Source organism: Pyxicephalus adspersus, chromosome 5 (genome assembly GCF_032062135.1).
Source record: "Pyxicephalus adspersus chromosome 5, UCB_Pads_2.0, whole genome shotgun sequence".
Classification (NCBI taxonomy): Eukaryota; Metazoa; Chordata; class Amphibia; order Anura; family Pyxicephalidae; genus Pyxicephalus; species Pyxicephalus adspersus.
This window is the reverse complement of record NC_092862.1, coordinates 138,083,172-138,103,207: the sequence shown is the minus strand read 5'-3', so window position 1 is coordinate 138,103,207 and position 20,036 is coordinate 138,083,172. Positions and strand designations below refer to the sequence as shown.

Below are 20,036 nucleotides of genomic sequence, written 5' to 3'. Positions count from 1 at the left end.
TGGAGTTTGTACAGGGCTTTGTATAATGTCGGCACCATATAAATACTGTGTAATATTATTATTATTATTACAGAGGCTGCTGACAAAGCAGCACTGATACCAATATAAAAAAATATTGACTTTTTGGCAAAAGTCAACAGCTAAGTACACGTCTCCATTTCCAACCACCCCATATCTGTAATGTAAGCAAAGAGCAATGTTATACAAATGTCCCTGGAAGAATGTAGGGGCTAAGAATGAAAGCTTGGCCAACTGTTCACATAGTAAACATGTGCCAGTACTTACTTCTAAGGATATTTTGCCAAACCAGGAAAAGAAGGAGCTGTACACAGAGCGAGCATATCCAGGAATGTTCCTAATGAGGACAAAGGCTAAAATCTGCAAGGAAAAAAAAATATAATACAATATTATTATTACACAGTATTTATATAGCGCCATCATATTACGCAGCGCTGTACAAAGTCCATAGTCATGTCACTAACTGTCCCTCAAAGGAGCTCACAATCTAATGTCCCTACTATAGTCAATACATTCGTTATGCAGCTTATTGTAATCCACAAAGCCAACCCCAGATCTCCCATAGAGAGAGAAAGGTGACCCCCATTGAACCTGGGACACTACAGGGCCTTTGATTTCACAAGCTTTCAGTCTTGGGAGGATATCTATAAGGCAGCACTTTACCTATACTCTTGCGGTGTATCTGAGAGCTTCATGCCATTTCTAAAGCAACTGATTTGCTAACCTAACACTTTAAAATATTAAAAGTGTAAAGGATAACGATGTCTACCTGCCCTGGAACTAAATGTTGCCCCACGTAGTGAGTAGCCTAAAGCCTAGCTCTTTAGGTCACATTAGCTCTGCTGAAGAAAAGGATCAGCAAACCTCTCCTACAGCATAAATCACTTCACCAAATGTCCGGGTTTATGATAATGTCAGCAGCACTGGGGGAAACCTTCAGTAGCATTCTCTCCAGGAAAGGTAAGCATTATATATGTTTTTATTTATCCGTCACAGCTAGGCTCTAAAAAGGCTTCCTGCTAATATCTTAATATACCAAAGGTCTGTTTGTACAGTATGGGGGGAATCAGAACAGGTGTTACCCTTGGCAGAACATTACTGTTATCTTAGTGACCATTGCCCCCTGGACAGAAAGTGAGGGGAAATCCAAAATGTAAAACCAGAACAGAATAATTTTAAACTTGTTATGGAGACACCTGCCTTAGAGAGGATTTTTCCTTCTTGTGTATTTGGGAAAGTGACCCCCTGGGAAGGATTGTATATCCTAATACCATACCCTAATTTGTACAAAATTGAATGAATAGCTTTAGATATACATTATGCTATCCCTATGTCACATATAAACCTCTTTCCCTGAGATTAGCATTGCCTGTGACCTCTATTTTTATTCCATCACAAATTATACCTGTACAACAGAGACCGAGGGGTGCATTGCGTTACAATCCGTCTTGTTTTTGCAACTGCTTGCCCAGATTGAGTAGGTCTAAGGGAACAGAGAACATCATAATTAATACATCACTAGATTACATGTTGCTGGAATGAATAACGTGCTTGGTATGAGTAAAACACATGAAAATACCTTGTAACCCTTGACCATACACACAGGTGCAATATCCCAACTCACCACTAGATGGTGGAAATGTACAGAAGAAAATACCAGTAGCTGTTTTGATTCATTGGAGGGAATGTAAAGGTTTTCTTTATTTCAATTTTTTAAATTAGAATAATGATATGATTAGTGTTTTATTCATATGGTTTAAAGGTCTAGTCTCACTTTTAGAAAAGACAAAATGCTCCTGAATAGAAAAAAGAAAGCTATGCTTTGCACACCCTGCCTTTTGCCGGGGGGCGTAGGTGAAGATGATGTTTCAGACTTCTAGGAAGATTCATGGGGAACACAGAGCAGCAGAACATTTTCAGAAGATGCTCTTGCAATGAATTGGAGTGCTTCCCATGAAATTTCACATGTTCTGCATTCACAAACAGTGTTGCCCATCTCACTTCACCCAATTCAACCATGCCACATCCTAATAACATTACAGCAATACCAGAAAGTGAAGAACAGGACTTTTAAGGCATTCCATATCTACATAATTAAAGTGAATCATTTTACAATGTATAAAAAATAGGTTTTATTTCATTTAAAATTAATTGTATCAAAAATATAAGTCTCAGTACTGGGTTCTACGTGTTTCACTGACTTGAATCCGCTTGTTCAGGAACCGTAGTATACACAATTACCAAACCATAGTTGTTTTAAATTATTTAATTAGGTGATTTAATTTATTTTTGTTATATACAATCGATGAGAATTGATTGTTCCTTATCTGCCGTCTTGCTCTACTGTCTTCCCAAGTTGTTATCTGAGAGAAGGTGTGAACCTGCCCACATTTTTAGAAATGGAGTAAGTTGTAAGTAAGAAATAAATAAATATATATATAGTAATGTAAAAGTTTTTCTTGTATTGTAAAATAATGCAGTGGTTGCCAACCTTTTCGGACCGGCTTACCACTAAATTTACCGGCTCTGGATCGCGTATGGGCGCCAGCTGTCACTCAATGGGGACTAAACTTCCCCCTTAATGACGTCACAATGCCAGAAGCGGCCCACTCTCCCATTACAGGTCTCTGGACACAACCTGCCCTCTTCCCTGAGCCTACGATTCGTACAGGGGACATGGTCAGTGGCTCTGGCCCGGTGCGTCCCCCTTAGCAGGGTCCTTCTCCTGACTCCGCGTTTAAGGGTGCACCGGCCAGAGCTCACCAAAATTTTCACCAGTTAGCGACCGCTGAAACTAATGGATTGTAAATTGTGTAACTGTAGATCTCGGTTCCTGAAGAAGCGGATTCAAGTCCGTGAAATGCGTAGAACCCAGTACTGAGACTATTGCAAGTTGTATATTTTTTGTACAATTATTTTTAAATAAATAAATCCTATTTTTTTTATATTGTAAAAATGATTCACTTTAAATATATAGCTAGTGAATGCCTTAAAAGTCCTGTTTGACACTTTCTGGTATTGCTGTAATGTTAGGATGTGGCATGGTTGAATTGGGTGAAGTGAGGCAACACGGTTTCTGAATGCAGAACATGAAATTTGGTGGGAAGCACTCTAATTCATTGCAAGAGCATCTTCTGTAATAAGTATTTCACCATGAATCTTTCTGGAAGCCAGAAACATCATCTTCACCCATGCACCTCAAAGCGAAAGTCAGAAGTGTGCAAAACATAGCTTTTTTCTATTCAGAAGCATTTTACCTAGTCTAAAAGTGAGACAAGGCTTTTAAAACCATGAAATGCAGAAGACAGGGTTAAGGTAACTATAATCCAAAATTCTTTTCAGTTGCATTTTAAATCTAAAAGTAGGTGATTTTTAAAGGGGTCCAGACAAGGAAAGCAGACCTTCCATTTTAGTGAAAGACCACTTCAACTCATTTTACGAGTCCAGCCTCTAGTCAGTAGCTTCTCATCAGGGTGATTTGGGCACAAAAACCCCTAAAAGTCAGAAACTGTACAACATTCAGCAAACTTCTCTTGCAAGCACAACAGGAAACATCTGCTAAAGCTGATAGAAAACCCAGAAGCCAAATAAAGAATCCCACACAGCAGATTGGTGTTGTCAGCTTGCAACATGAAGTTCCAATATTAGAATTATCACCAAGTGAGAAGTTTGCAACAGGATCAGAAAAAAGGATTTAGTTAAGAAACTGATACACAATGAGGCGGGATGGTATACATACTAATAATAGATTATGGGTTACTATTATTAAACAGGATTTACATAGCGCCAACATATTACTCGGCGCTGTACATTAAATAGGGGTTGCAAATACAGATACAGAAAGTGACACAGGAGGAGGTGAGGATCCTGCCCCAAAGAGCTTGCAATCTAGGTTCACTTTAGGCCGTGGGAGGCTGATGCTGTAATAGAAAAAATAATCTAGCACTGGATGTTGTACAACAAACATCTGAAGAGCACTCAAAACCCATCGTTTCAAACTCGCCTACCCGTCTTTCGTCTCTAAAACCCCTAACTAATTCCCCCCATTCCATATACCCCTTCCTATTGTGTGTTGCTTTCCCACCTCTTAGATTGTAAGCTCTTAGGGGCAGGGTCCTCCCCTCCTACTGTGTCACTGCGTAATATGTCGGCGTTATATACCGTTTAATAACAAAAATAATAAAAACATTCCGAGCCTGAGAAATTATCAGACCACCATTTCACATGAAGTATTTCTATTTCCTCCCGCCTGGCAGCAGATACGTGGGGTCTTCTTTGTGGTAAGAGTTGTGAGAAGCTGAATTTTCTGCAGTGGGTCTTATTAGCTATAAAATAAACTGTAACGTGTTTTGTGGATTACCGGAACTTACCAGGAAGGCGACGACAGACATAAAGAGTAAGATGTTGGACACTTTGCTGGAGAAAAGAGGTTCTCCCTTCCCTTCAAAGAGGACTTGCTGCTTCTGTAACGAAAGGTAGATGAAGGCGACCAGCATGCCATAGAACACAGCCTGGGAAGGAAAATAAACACTATGTCAGCAATACACCGCTTACACTAAAATGATTTGGACGTACACGTGCAATAGAATGACATTAATAATTTGGGCCATTTGTCGTGTTACTGATGCAAAACACATATGGTAAGAAGTAAACAGAGACCGAACCATCGCACTAACTATATGGCTACAGTATGCGGACACCCTCCTAAAGCACACATTGAATTAAGGTGGTGCCAGTGAAATGTCAAGACTCCAGTGTTATCCCTAGGCCCTTTGAGGAGGGTGCAGCACCTAGCACATTTTAGAATCACCTGCCTGTTTTTGGTTGGTTACTGAAAACTTGGGTCAGAACACAGGGGCAGTGGACAGCTGGGGTATAAAGACGAAAGACGAAAGAAGTGAGAACAAAGTATAGGGCGTGGAAGAAAGCTGACAGAATTATAGGGGTTACTGGATTCCTAAAGCAACAACAATTGGGAACACTAAAACGTTAATGTGTTGCCCTGTCTACAATTTGAAACACTTGTTACAGCTTCATCCCACCAAGCTTAAAAAAATTCTGGGGTGAACACTGGACTCAATAAGATAAATAAAACTTTTCTAAGTATTCCTGTAAAAGTTTATTAAAGCAGACCTAAACTCAAAATTTTTACTTTACATAAAAGGGTATTTATTTTTTTTTTAAGTGTAATGCCATTTTTTTTAAAAGGGATACAGAACTGCTCCTTTCTGTCTTGATTGCTGCAAGCACAGAGCTTCCCAGGATACCTACGTCACGCATCCCGGGAGGCTCTGGTTGCTCCATCTGCGCATGCCCGATCTCGGGCTACTCTCTTCGCTGTTGGTGTTCCCCAAGGGTCAGTCTTTGGACTTATTCTCTTTTCTCTGTACACCTCCTCTCTTGGTAGTCCCATAGTCTCTCCTATCCGCTCCTCCAATGACCTACTAATGGCTTCCTCACTCATAACCTCATCACACCCACATCTCCAAGACTTTTCTAGAGCTGCCCCAACTCTCTGGAATGGTCTTCCTCATCCTATTCGGCTTGCTCCTACTTTCTGCTCATTTACTTTTTAGTACTTTTTACATTTAGAGAACTCAAAACTCATCTTTTCCAACTCACCTACCCGTCTTCTTGTCTCAAACCCTCACTTCTTCCCACTACTACTTAGCTGCCCTCCTATTGTATGTTACTTCCCCCATTTCCTAGATTATAAGCTCTTCGGGGCAGGGTCCTCTCCTCCTCCTGTGTCACTGTCTGTATCTGTCATTTGCAACCCTATTGAATGTACATCACTGCATAATATCTGGGCACTATATAAATCCTGTTTAATAATATTCATAATAATAATAATAATATTAAAAAGGAGCCTTTACTTAAAATTGTAGGAAAAAAATGCATATCTCACGCATGCACAGTCTTCCCATCTTCTTTGTCACCTGATCTTGCACCTGCGCAGTGCGAAATCAGCCAACGTGGGAAGAACAACTTGGAAGAAAACAGATATTGGAGCCCAGAACTTCTCACACACTGGGCTGGCGCAGGACCGGTTTGAAGAAACCTCCTAATGGATCGACAGATCTTCGGGATTAAAGGTGTGATTTTTTAGTTTTTACTTTAGTCCCGCTTTAATATGACTTGCACACAATGACACAATGACTACTAACAGACTGGACTTCTGCAGATCACCAGTCAATATAACTGAAACTGTTTTACCTGATTAAAAAATAGTATTAAAAAAAAAAAAATAGAAACAATAAGAAAAAGAAGGAAAGACTTACATATCGATCTAACGACCACCTAAACCACCATTCGTAGACTTTACCGTTCAGCTCAAATAGTTTAGATATCGGCCAGAGGGAAAATATATTCTCAAAAGAACCCTAAAAAACATAAAAATATACAAATGTAACATTAATGGTTTTATAATTTCAGGAGAGAAGCTCAAAGCAGATTATTCAGCTCAGGTTAGCAATATTCAATTTTATAAATGGTTCACCTAAATGGACTGCAAGTGCGGCAACGTGTGTCAATACAGTCAGCGAGCACCTTCCACAGTCAAGTGGGTAGTAATTACCTCCAAGGGGTAATTAATTACAAATCCATTAACTGGTTACAGTGCATAGGACATTCATTCATGTCTCTAACCTGAGACTTCGGTTAAGCCTCAGCCACTTGAATACATGTTTTTTGCCTTCCTCTGGATCAACTATGACTATATCTGGGATATGTTTATTTGCCTAGTGGTTGAACTTGATGGACTTATGTCTTATTTTCAACGGGACTATGTAACTATTTAGTAGTCAATGAGTGCACAAGATTCTGTTTTAGAACCAATTGGGGAGCATGAGGCTTGCAAAGCTAATTATAATAAAAAAATAATATTAAGTTAATTAAATGATCACTGCTACAGCCAATGACAACGATCATTTGTAGAAACTGAATATTGACATCGGCCACCTAAATCATCTTACTCCCATATTAAAAGAAAGAAGAAATATGAATTCCTATTAACATTTAGATAACCATAAACAGCCCTAATTAACTCCTACTCCCCTTAACCCCTTTTAACCAAGTATTTTATTATTGTTTAATATTAATACAACAATTGACCTGGCATACAGCTACGAGAGCTGAAATAGTTATTATTCATCAAGCCCGTCTATAATAATCTGCGTTTGGGTTTTTAAAACTTTGTATTCTCTCCCTGTTACAGAAGTATTAGGCTGTAAATCTGCTCTATATGTTGCATGAGCTCAGGGCTCAAACTTGAGCTGAAACCTGAGCCTAAAAGTAAACTAATTTGTGAGAAGGAAATTATTTTTATTTGGGAAGTACTACAGCCTCCAGGGGGAGCCAACAGCCTGATAATTCTGTTTTGACAGAGAGAATACTAGTGACTAAAACACACACCGTTCCCGAGAAATATTGTAGCACCAACTGACTGCCTGTGACTTGTACCATTGTCTACATATGACAGGTCACATTATATAGATAGAAGTGGTGAGCTATTTCATAAAAGGGAAAGATCTGCTAAGCGTATCTAAACTCAAGAACAAAACTAATGCAATGTTCCAGTCCTTGCAATGGCTGCAATTGTTTTTTTTTTCTGCATTCTCCTTTATTTTCGCATCGTGGTCCAGCAATGCACTTCTTGTCCAAGGGGGACAATGCTTACTCACTGTATTGCATTTAGAGAGGAGCAGTGTTGTCACTGTAGGACAGTGCAGTGTTCCCCCCAGCCCCTTTTAGCTGGGCGCACCACCCAGCACTTTTCAGTAACCACCCAGCTGTTTTTGGGTGGTTACAGAAGAATTGGATTACAATCAAAAGCTGGTGCACGGGACAGAACTGAATTTAAGAGTTGGCAGAGGACATGGCAGTGTCACAAGGTCCTTTCTTGCAGAATGCTGCCAGGGGCCTGGCTTTTCTACAGCGTTTCACCCATACGACCCTTTACGTGTAGCTCTGTTAAAGTAGCCACCGTTGAAAATAATTGAACAGATGGGAGGTAAGTGATATGTAATGAAGGGAAGGGATAAGGTGCTAGATAAAAATGACATGATGTGAGGGTTCAGCTCCTCTTTAATAATATGTCAGCAGGTCACTGTACCTGAGAGCATGACAGAAGATATATACAAAGCAGCAGGAAGCCAAGCTTTAACAGGAGGCCCATATTCCACAGGTAGTTTCCTACAAAGAAAACACAAAACAGCATTTAGCAAACCTGAGCATTAATAGTTCAATAGAAATATACCGTATTTTTCGGACCATTAGACGCTCCGGACTATAAGACGCACCAGGTTTTCCGCACGGGAAAACAAGAAAAAAAAAATTCATTTGATTTCCCGAGATCCAGCGTGCGGCACTTGTGCCCGCCGCCCATCAAGGCGGCGCCGATCGGCATTCATCAAATCAATTGGCGCTGCCTTCATGGGCGGGCACAAGTGCCGCACGCTGGAACACAGGGGAACACAGAGGAGGAACACAGACATTGGCTGCTATCTGCCTCTGTCTGTGTTCCTCCTCTGTGCTTCCCTGAGATCCAGCGTGTGGCACTTGTGCCCGCCCATGAAGGCGGCGCCGATCGGCATTCATGAAATCAATCGGCGCCGCCTTCGTGGGCGGGCACAAGTGCCGCACGCTGGGACACAGGAACACAGAGGAGGACACTGGCTGCGGGGACCGGCGGGGATACAGGTAAGTAAAAAAATATGCATTCGGACCATAAGACGCACCCTGATTTTCCCCCCACTTTAGGGGGGAAAAAAGTGCGTCTTATGGTCCGAAAAATACGGTACATATTAAAAGTTAAGACCACCTAAAGATGATATTGCAATGATAGTTGAAAAGATTCAGCCTGCCATGTTCGTTAAAGAGTGCTTGAAACATTTCAAGTTAAAAAAAATGCGACCAGGCAGGTTCTTTATTGCAGAAGCCACAGGCAATGACCCATTTGTAATAAAAATAACCTTTTATATTTGCGTTTATCTGTCCTTGCTCCATTGCAGACACCACCACCTTCACCTGATCTTTTTTCTAGTGTTGGGTTGGCGGGGCCAGAATGATGAAACTCCTGCACATGCACACAGGAGGCCATTCATGCCTGACATCCGCAGAGGATGCTTTGATACCGGGCATATTCTGGCCCCCCTTACGTGGAGTTGCACATACTCCTTCAATAACCTATTATTTCAGACACTCTCAGCAGTATTTTGGCAGCTCAGCACAACCTCCCAGCATTGGGCCTGATTTATAAAAGATCTCCAAGGCTGGAAAGAATACACATTCATCAGTGACACTGGGTGATCCAGCAAACCTGGAATAAATCTGGTCCAGGATTCAAAACATTTGCAACAAAAAAGCATTTTAACAAATAGGAAATTACTTTTAGGAAATCCATTCCAGGTTTGCTGGATCACCCAGTTTCACTGATGAAAGTGTATCCTCTCCAGCCTTGGAGAGCTTTAATAAATCAGGCCCAGTGACTCGGCAGCTTAGCTCTCCATTAAAGAAAATGATGAAAAAGCCATTATTTTAGAATTGACAGCGAAATGGGAACAAAGGTAAAAACTTCCAATGAAGTCACCTACTTTTTGAGGAGATTTCCTCATCTTGTCTTCTTACTATTCTGTTGTGTGACAGAAAGGACCTGTTTTGTTTAAAGCTCTCTAAGACTGTCATGGGTGAACCTTGTGATACAGCAAACCTGGAATGAGTTTCTTAAAATCATTTACTATTAATTAGGCAAATGTTTTTAATCCTGGACCAGATTCATTCAAGGTTTATTGGATCACTTAGATTCACCCATGATAGTTTATCTTCTCCATCCTTGGAGAACTTTCTTAAATCAGACCCAAATTGAGGGAATATTTTTCCAGACAGAGGAAAGAAAAAAAATTGACAGGGGTTCTAAGCATCTTGTTTTGGCTACAGATACATGTCTGCTTATTGTCTTTGGAGAAAGACATCAGCTGATTTTGACAAGATGACATAAATAGGGTGAATAACATGAGTGAATGTTTACGTCATGATTTAGATTTTTGAGTATAACAACTTAAACATTACCGTTTGCCTTCTTCTGGGTGATCTGTGGCCACAGTGCCATGGAGGCATAAATCACCATAAACCAGAAGGTGACCAGAGGAACAAAATAGTAGAACTGGTACGGACGATCCATCACTATACATAGGACCACCACCAGGAAGTTGAGGCGGAACAGGACCTGTGTTGGGACATAACAGAGGATGTGAGAATTACATAACCATCAGTGAAAGTATCAACTATATGGAAGAAGCAGCAAACACATCACCCTTCCTGTGCCTGATAACACACTGAAAAAATGATATATATGATTGTAACACAAATTATTACATCTTTGTATTCATTAATAAACCACTGAAGCAGAACTAATGACACGGTAAAGAATCACATATGTAATGCAGGCTTCCCATAGGCTGTTTCTCTAAATTCTCTTTGGAACATTTTGCAAACACCTCTTGATCCTGCCAATAGAACTACTGGCCAAATTCCTTTCTTTAAAAGGTTGACAACCCTCTTCCATCTAAAGGAAAATGATTGCAGCATTGTCACCTGTATCTGCCTAGATGTTGGCAGCCCTATCAGGCTGACTCTTGAACGTTCAATTTAATATCACTCGTCAGAAGCCAACTGGCAAAAACAGGTAGATATGGGCTGGCGACACCTGTTCCAGTGTCAGTTGACCAAGAGGGCCTTTGCCCCATTTAGGAGAGCATTCCCCACACTTCCTATTGTATCTGTGTGACTAGAAGTGAGGGGAAAACCACCAAATGGACAGAGGTTAGCACTTGTCCCAAGTTCGAATCATGGCCAGGACACTATCTGCATGGAGCTTGCGTGGGTCTCTTACGGGTATTCTGGTTTCCCCCTACATTCCAAAAGCATGCAGTAAAGTTATTTAGCTTCACCCCCAAAATTGACCTTAGACTATATTAATTGGCTTCACCCCCGAAATTGACCTTAGACTATATTAAAGACATTTGACTATGGTAGGGATATTAGATTTTAAAGCTCCTTAAGGCACAACTAGTGACATGACTATGGACTATGTACAGTGCTGCATAATGTGTTGGTGCTATAATACTGTGTAATATTATTAATATTAATTACAAAAAGCCCCATTCTCTACTATATACAATGTTTTTTTTTTTTTTTTGCCTGGAGTGATGTTTTACCATGACACATTAAAAATTATAACTTTTTTTCAGTTCTAAATTCCTTATTTCTGTTATATACCTGAGCGACGCGATAAAGACCAAAGTCTCCTTTCAGCCAGAAGTAGGAGAAATGTCCATAGCCCGTCTGAAATAAATAAGCAGCAACCAGGACCCGGACGTGCATGTACACTGGTAAAAACTGTAAGAAAGAAAGATATGGGGACATGTTATCTAGACGTAGAGGATGATGAGAGAATCAGAAACAGAATCATACCTAAAACAAACTTTGTGCCAATGTTAGTTTAAGGTATAAATGACCGAATCTCTTTACCCGCAAAATGATTTTGAACATAGGAAGTGAGTCAAATAATTTCCTCTGCTGTCAAATTGACAGCAGGTAATCATATTATTAAACAGCAAGACCGGTTGTCAAACTGGAGGTTAATATTAGGTAATAAATATGGAGGTATTTGGCTAATATTCTTTATAATTAGGATTTTTTTTTATTATTTTGTTACTTTTTAAGTGTCACAAGACAAAGCTCAAAAAACATAACAGTATTGGTCACTAGTGTTCACAATGTAAGTAGAATCTTTACAATACTTACAGAGCTGGCCCCAGAGATGTGATAGATGAGGATAACAAGCTGCATCCAACCCTTCCACTCATCCGTCTGTTCTCTGTTTAGTAGTTTCGTCTGTAATGAGAGAAAAGTTGTATTATCAGCTCACAATTCACAGGTTACATTATGGAGATTAAAGCAGAATTTCAGAGATAGTTTTGAATATAGCCGAGTCTGAATTTTTGCCACATTTTCATTACGGTCCCCACGGTAAGCACCTGGCTTATTTTGGGTGGTTACTGAATAGTTGGGGTGCCACCTGCCTACGGCTTCTTTCCACCCAGCCTAAAAACATTTCTGGGAAGGGGAGAGCAATGGAGTGCCACCCCGCTGCACCTTCTCCCCTTCATTTTCAATATGATCATTCCACGTTCGAGGATCCGCCAGGACGGATCTATGGATGAGCACTGTACACATTAGATTCCCGTCCAATATCATCCCTAAGGCGAATATTAGATGAGAACCATCGGATGTGTGTACGTAGACCTAATACTCCTTGCCGATCTGTGCAGTAATGCCAAAGGGCATCTTTGTGCAGAACTTCCTTTAATAAAGACCGGTCACAGCTGCTTTCTCACCTTGCGCAAGATGACTGGTCTTGTATCCGCCCCCGTAGTTATTTTGCAGGCAGCCTGTAGTGGGTGGCCTGCTGGGTCCCTCCGACAGCTCTCCTCTCTGCACGGTCTTTGCACAGAACCGTGATGATGCCACTACCCAAATTTTGCAAAGGTAAATAATGAACAAAAAGTGGCACATACTCAGAAGTGATTTCTAAACTCTTAGTAGGACTGCATGGCAGAGTAGTAAAAAGAAATGTGACTATGTGCCGTTGTGGACGACTTCTAAAAAAAGCAACAATAGCAGCCGGTCTGATCAGTTTTAACCAAGCGAAGAAGGTGAAAGGTGCTCACAATACAGATCCTAGCGCACTTGCAAGCCAACAAGAAAAAAAGAAATATCTACTTCAACCACTGCAAAATATTTTTCTGCACACATTTATAAATAAATATAAAGTCACAGTGATATGTCAAGGCACCTCTGATAGTGTAAACTATGTACAGATGTAAGTGTCTTGTTGTTGAATGCAATCTTTCCCACAGAATGAGCAAGCACTGCACACAATCTATTAAGAGGGCAAACTGGATTAATATTTGATCAGTATGTTGATAATATTTTATGCACGATTAATGTTTTTACATTTAAACAACCACCAGCCGATGGAATGCTTCCTGCCGCTAAAAACCAGTTTGGGTGAACACAGGGGCGCGTTCTCATTTTGTTTTGGTTGTAATAGAGAACTGCCAGTCATTTCAACTGGCTAATGAGTGCATAGCGTCAATCAAGTAAATGATCGATATCAAGAAGGTATTAATCATGTAAAATGGTTATGCACCCATCGATTAGTGTATTGACAACTTTTGTTAAATATTATACAAGATCCTGATCTTGTGTGCATAACAACATAGATACATGTTGTAATGAAATGATGAAAGTTCATTTCTAAATTTGCTAATTTAATTACGATAAACCAGGATCTTTGCAGAGGACTTCCTGTTATAGGGTGACAACACTTTGTTCCTGTCTTCCCATTGTCACCCTTACACATAAGACTACAAGTGACGATTATAAGATGCAATGGGCCAAGGACTGGGGAAGATAGGCCATCATGAGTGAACCTGGATGAGCAAACCTGAAATGAATCTGCTCCAAGATTTCAAACATTTGCCAAATAAAAGCAAATGATTTTAGAAAATCCACTCCAGGTTTGCTAGATGAAGCAGGTTGATAGTTTATGTTCTCTAGTCTTGGAGACCTTTTATAATCAGATCCATAACGCAGGGCCAGTCTACTATTACCACCACCCGGAAACCACCCTGAGAATTATCTTAGATCCATCACTGTGCATGGAAACTGGAAGCAGCTGCAAAAAGGTGACAGCACGGAGATGCAAGAAAGGATTATGTGTCAGTGCTGCAGAATATTAGCATTCCCTTTATGAAACACAGTGACTTAGCACACTAAATGTTTAGGATTTACATCAACTGAATAGGTTACAAAGTAAAAGATCTGAAAAAGAGACGCAAACTTCTCTTTACTAGAGTACTATAAACTCTGAGAGCTCAGCTTGTAATTAAAACATGAACACTGAGTAATAAACTTAGATACATAGCAGAATGTTGTCTGTAGAGACGTATGTATTACGCAGGTTCTTGTACTGTGCATGTCTTTAATATAGGGAGAGATAACTAAAGTATTTATATTTTTATTATCTTACTGTATTTACACTGATATTAGTAACTCATTGGTGACTATAAATCAATGTTTTATAGGTGTAGCAAAAGCAAAGTTTGGAGACATATACACTGAAGTTCAACAAAGGGATTTTATAGTGTATATAAACAAATAAAAAACTATTTCTTCTCCCTTTTTGCTCCCTTTCACTTAGGGCCTGATTTAATAAAGCTCTCCTAGACTGGAGAGGATACACTTATCATTGAACCTTGGTGATCCAAAAAAAAACAAAAAAACAGAATGGATCTGGTACAGGACTGAAAACCATTGCTAACCAATCGCAAATTTATTCCAGGTTTTCCACAATAACCAAGGTAACTAATGAAAGTGTATCCTCTCCAGCTTTCAAGAGCTTTAATAAATCAAGCCCTTTAAGTGGAATTAATGCCTGTTTATACTCACCTGTCAATATTCCGTCATGGGTGCTGCCATCTTCTTTCTTCTTCTCTCCCTTGTTGCAATCTTCAGCCAGCTTGATTAGTTGGAATGGAATGATGTAACATCCCCACAGACATGCAGGAGTGTATTCAATCCCAGCAACTGCAGGGGAAACCAGGATGTGCCGGGTATCCCAACAACCAATGCAGAACTTTTGAAATGCAGGTAGGAAATGCTTATTGCAGAAGGCACATTGCCTGTTCGTTTCTGCAAATAAAGCTCTGCCTGGTGGCAAATTTTTTAAGTGCAACTTTTGTTCCTTTAAAAATCATTGGGAGCTTTTTTTTCTGTTTGGGGCAATCCTGCCAGAAATGATGTGAGCTGATAACACTCGTGATGAGCTGATAACTTGTGCTCCCTGCCTAAGTGGCTGTAATACATTTTTATTGTTTTCTAGCAGAAGGACCCTAGCTCTCTGTGTGGAAGCAGCAATCCCTCTGCAGTGGTCTGACACAGACTGCTCATAATTAAAACTTATTTTTTCTCCTAATTTGAGCTCTAAAACAAGTGTGTCAGACCACTGCTACCACAGAGAGAGCAAAGGTATTTTCTTTGTAGCATGCTAGCAGGGGTATTGTAATTTTTTTTTATATTATTACCTGGAATCTATTTTACTTAAACTAAAAGTCAGATTAAAAAAGCTCTAATATTGAAGAATCTGCCCCTTGGAGGAGCTCTAACTAATGTAAAGACCCTCTGCTGCCAACAACCCGTCCATACAAGCAATACCTCTTTTGTGCTTTCATTGTAGAAAACTCCCAGCACGAGGATATAGATGATGGGGATGAAGAAGGAGGAGTGAGTGTAAAACTTGTTCTCCTTCATATACAGGTCTGCTCGGTCACAGAAGTAGAAGTATGCCATGATCAGGCCGAGTTTGCTGAAGGAAAAGAGGGCAACTTCGAGTGTTGAGGCTGTAGGGGTGGCCATGGCTGGTTTCTTCTCCTCCCCGCTCTCTATGTCTGTACACATCTTGCTCTTCCGATGCTTGCTCCGATGGATTACAGTGATTGCCACATAGGCTGCGAGAGACAACGTGAAGAAACAAGCTGCTAACTTCTGTATGATGGTGAGGGGAGAGGTGGGCTGGCAGCAGGAACCATCGATTGGTTTTATTATCTTGTTGCAGTAGGAATTCATGAGGATCATTGCGCTCTGGAAAAAAGAATTACAGAATAATAACACAAAGCCTTTGGTAAAGGACATATCACTATAAAGCTACAGTACATAGACAGGTCCTCTATCATCTACTGAACACAGGCAGGAAATCCTCATAGATATACTGTACATAGAGAGGTCCTCCTCATCCTTCTACTGAACACAGGCAGGAATCACTATAAATATTCCACACATAAGACAGGTCTTCCTAATCATACAATAAATCCATCGTACATACACAGGTCCTGACTTTTTTTGCCTGCTCAAACTAGGCAGCCTCCTAATATATCTATTGTTCATCAATGATTCTCCCCATAACCTTCTACTGAACATAGGAAGGTTCTGATAATACTTGTACTGTATATATAAATGTCTTCACCCAAGCTATTGCAAAGCTGTACATGATACCACCTCTATCCTTTTGTTGTGTATAGACAGGTACTCACTATATTATTGTTGCACATGGATGACAGCCCTTTATCCTTCTGTTGTGTATAGACAAGTACTCACTATATTATTGTTGAACATAGATGACAGCCCGCTATCCTTCTGTTGTGTATAGACAGGTACTCACTATATTATTGTTGTACATGTTGCTATGCACAGAATGGTACTTACTATATCTCTGCTGGTCTCAGGGACATGCAATCCATCCAATGATTGCTCTATGGTCTCTTCTGTGATCAGTCGGGAAACACTAAAGATTTTGATTTTTGATTTTGATCCCCTATTTGTACCATTTAATATAGCAGCCGCAGCTTCATTATAAGTATCGATTCTCGTATTGGTAATGATTTTACGACTCTCACTTAGCAACTCTTCATAAACAGGATCTGGAAAAAATACACATTATAGAATGACGTGATAGAAGTATAGAAGACGTGGCATTGCCTGCAGCTTTCGACTTATTTTAATTACATACAAGACTTTAATCCAAAAGATTCTAAAGAATGAATTTTGAGGTCGGTCTAACCTGTACTTCTGAAAAGTAAACCAGTGTGGAGTATTAATAGATCATATTCCTGGTATATGATGACATAATCATTTGTTTTTCTAACATTTAAAGCAAACCCTGCAGTGGAATGCAATGCCTGCATATCATGCTTGTGCTCCCATCAAATAATTTTTTCCTTATTTTTAATAAATAAGGTCTGGTCATACATGGGGCCTTGCATTGTATTGCATTGCCTGCTTTAAATAGAGCCTATTTCAAGCAACATATGCAAAGTACCTATACCTGGGATATTTAGTCATTGTACATTTTCTTCAAGAAAACAATAATGCTGACTTTTTAGAATTAAAAAAAAAAAAAATAATATTCTTTTGCAGTGGGGATTCTCCTGCATTGCACAGGATAAATCAAGTTCTAGGTCTTGCTGTTATCATCCCCCTAATTCTTAATCAGCATTTAATGGTTACAGTGCTGGATTAACCCTACTGTAAAGGGAAGGTATTCTGAAGTTACGTAACCTATGTGGCTGCAGACACCATGAAGAAATTCAACAGCGCAGCACTAATTTATTTTCTCCAGCAGCAAAAAACATGGCAGCACAATAGTCTAATGTAAACAGAAATTATCATACAAGCTGACTGAAAAGGTTTCTATTGTGACTCAAGATTAATTGTAAAGATGACAATATATGGTTATTAAGGGACAGAATTTGGATGCACACCATGGGTGGAGTCCTTCTAATGTTCTTACCACCTATAAAAGAGTTCATAGAAGAGCATGACCTAAATACTTTGTTGTCCCGAGTCACTGACTCACTACTTAGTTCATGCTTGTTCATTAATTCTTTAAAAAGTTGATTCTAAGAAGTCATGTTATGTTGTCTCTTTTTCCTTCCCAGTGCCAGCCTTGGTATATAGGGGGACAAAGTAGATGTGCGTTTAATTGCATTTAAAAATGCAACATTGCTTCTAAATTAAAATACCCAATATGCAACGTTCTGATATGCGTGGCTCTATATTTGTAACTGGGTGTGAATTCATTTACATGACAATTGTTGGGCTGCATACACATGCAATTATTGTTATTGGAAAGGATTATTCACAATCCTTTCCAATGACAAAAGACTGCATGATGCATGGATGAGCACTTCATACAGCACTGCTTTGCTCTATGAAGAGGAGAGAAGGGCTTTACACACGCCAGCTTCTCGTCAGCCCTGATGCAATTTTTGGATGGTAATCATCTGACGTGTGTAGGTATTCTCCCTGAAGAAAGCAGAACTAATGAAAGCTGGCTGGGTAAAGCCAACAGACTACTGACAATCATTTTTGTGGGTGTTACTGGATGGATATCTGTGGGCTCATCAATTGCATAAAGTAAAGCCAACAGAAACTCAGGTCAGAGTGATGATGCACAATCTGTAGTCTAGAACAGCGGTAGGCGGCAGGTGCACCCTCGAGCGGGGTCAGGAGAAAGACCCCAATGGCAGGGCGCACATGCCAGAGCCGCGGAACATGCCCCCCGCACGGAACGCAGGCTAAGGGAAGTGAGCAGGTTGTGTCTCTGAACACAACCCGCCCACTCTCCTATAGCAGGCTCAGACCTGCGATGGAAAAATGGGTGGGTTCTGGCATCATGATGTCACCAATAGGGAAGTTTCTTCCCCTTTGAGTGACACACAGCTTCCTGCGCACGCGTGGTCTGAAGCTGGTAAATTTAATGGTCCGTGGGTCCAAAAAGATTGGCGACCACTGGTCTAGAAGTCTAAAGGAGGTGTGGCTGTGACAAGCATGGACCTCAGAAAAACGGTTCTGGAGTTGGGAAGGCAGCGCCAGAAAAAAGAGCAACGTGGATCTGCATTGTGGTGTAAGAATGTATAAGACGAAGCAGAGAATTTAGATTTGCCAAAGAAGATCACAGAAAGGCATATCTAATTTCATATCTAACAAACAGAAAAAAATTTAAAAAACACAGAATACCATACCTTGTAAGGCCCAGTAAACATCGCTAGTTTCGGACAGTTTTCCTAAAACAGGTTCAATATCCGTCACGTTCACCTTGTACTGAGCAAGAGACTCTGCGCTGCCATTGTTGTTTTTTATAGACCACTAAAAAATAAACACAGAGACATGCTAAGAATTTTGCCAGACATCTAGTCAGTCCTGATTTCAATCAGATAGTAAACTCTTTCTACAGTGATACACAAAATAGAGATTAAATACTTTTTTATTTTTAAAGCAGACCAGTTATTCATCCATATGAGGCAAAGTAACAGGTTCTCTTTAAAATGACCCTGTCAAGCCTTATTACCTATATTAGGGGAACCTTCTGAAAACATTTCTTATTTTCAGAATGACAGGGTAACTGATACATTTACATACATTGGAGAAGGTCAGCCACTCTTCTTCTTTCCATGTGACAGTGCTGGTGCTGAATGATTTGTGATTTGTTAGCAAATGTTTTCAATCATTTCAGCCTGGATGATGGGACCTGAACTGCTGTACATGACTGCAAAGATGAAAGCTAGGCTCATCACAACTATTTAAAATTAACCCAGCATTTACTGTAATGAAAGGACAGATTTAATGGTATTTTATAGTCTTACTTCAGCAGTTTAGATAATTGAGATATTTAAAATGGCTTACCGTGGCAGCGCCAGCTATGATCAGACGAGGTTTTGTTGTACTCTGCAAGTAAAGACACAAAGCCATAAACTACTGATCTTACACAGCACGAGACACAAGGAAAAGATAATCACAAGCTCATCTCCTTATAATTATGCACCTTTTACTTTTCCAACAATACATACCTAAATTATTGATATTACACGGTCTTTATATGGTGCAAACATGTTACACAGTGCTGTACAAAGTCTATAGTCATGTCACTATCTGTCCCTCAAAGAAGCTCACAATCTAATGTCCTACCGTAGTCATATGTCATTAATACAGTATAAAGTCAATTTTAGGTGGAAGCTAATTAACCTAACATGTTTTTGGAATGTGGGAGGAAACAGGAGAACTTGGAGGAAACCCACACAAACATGGGGAGAACCTGCAAACTCTATGCAGATAAGTGTCCTGGCCGAGATTCGACCCTGGGACCTAATGCTGCTAACCTCTGGGCCAACTGTGCTGCCCCATAGTAAGGGTGTGAAGAGACAGAAGAAGAACCCTAACATATTGATTTTTTCATATTTCCTCCCTGTTTAATTTACCTTTGAAATGGTTGTCTTATATCTGTATGATAAATGCATAACATATGTGTCAATGTCCATTGCTGACTGCCAGCTCCATTGATCTCAGGAATCTCACGAACACAAGCAGAGGGACATCGCCCTATAGACCTACCAAGCAGA

The 20,036-nt window shown here is 40.0% G+C and overlaps 1 protein-coding gene across 1 annotated transcript in view; it reads right to left on the bottom strand.

Annotated features, from left to right (window-relative positions):
- Positions 1–20,036, bottom strand: part of CASD1 (CAS1 domain containing 1) — a 37,339-nt gene that overhangs the window by 7,954 nt on the left and 9,349 nt on the right. The window contains exons 6-17 of the mRNA XM_072412881.1: positions 19,324–19,365; positions 18,663–18,786; positions 16,345–16,559; positions 15,298–15,723; positions 11,824–11,913; positions 11,296–11,415; positions 10,087–10,243; positions 8,132–8,211; positions 6,300–6,401; positions 4,389–4,529; positions 1,424–1,501; positions 286–378 (exon numbers count right to left, since the gene is read on the bottom strand). Coding sequence (XP_072268982.1) covers positions 286–378; positions 1,424–1,501; positions 4,389–4,529; positions 6,300–6,401; positions 8,132–8,211; positions 10,087–10,243; positions 11,296–11,415; positions 11,824–11,913; positions 15,298–15,723; positions 16,345–16,559; positions 18,663–18,786; positions 19,324–19,365 — 1,668 coding nt within the window. The remainder of the gene's footprint in view (positions 1–285; positions 379–1,423; positions 1,502–4,388; positions 4,530–6,299; positions 6,402–8,131; positions 8,212–10,086; positions 10,244–11,295; positions 11,416–11,823; positions 11,914–15,297; positions 15,724–16,344; positions 16,560–18,662; positions 18,787–19,323; positions 19,366–20,036) is intronic.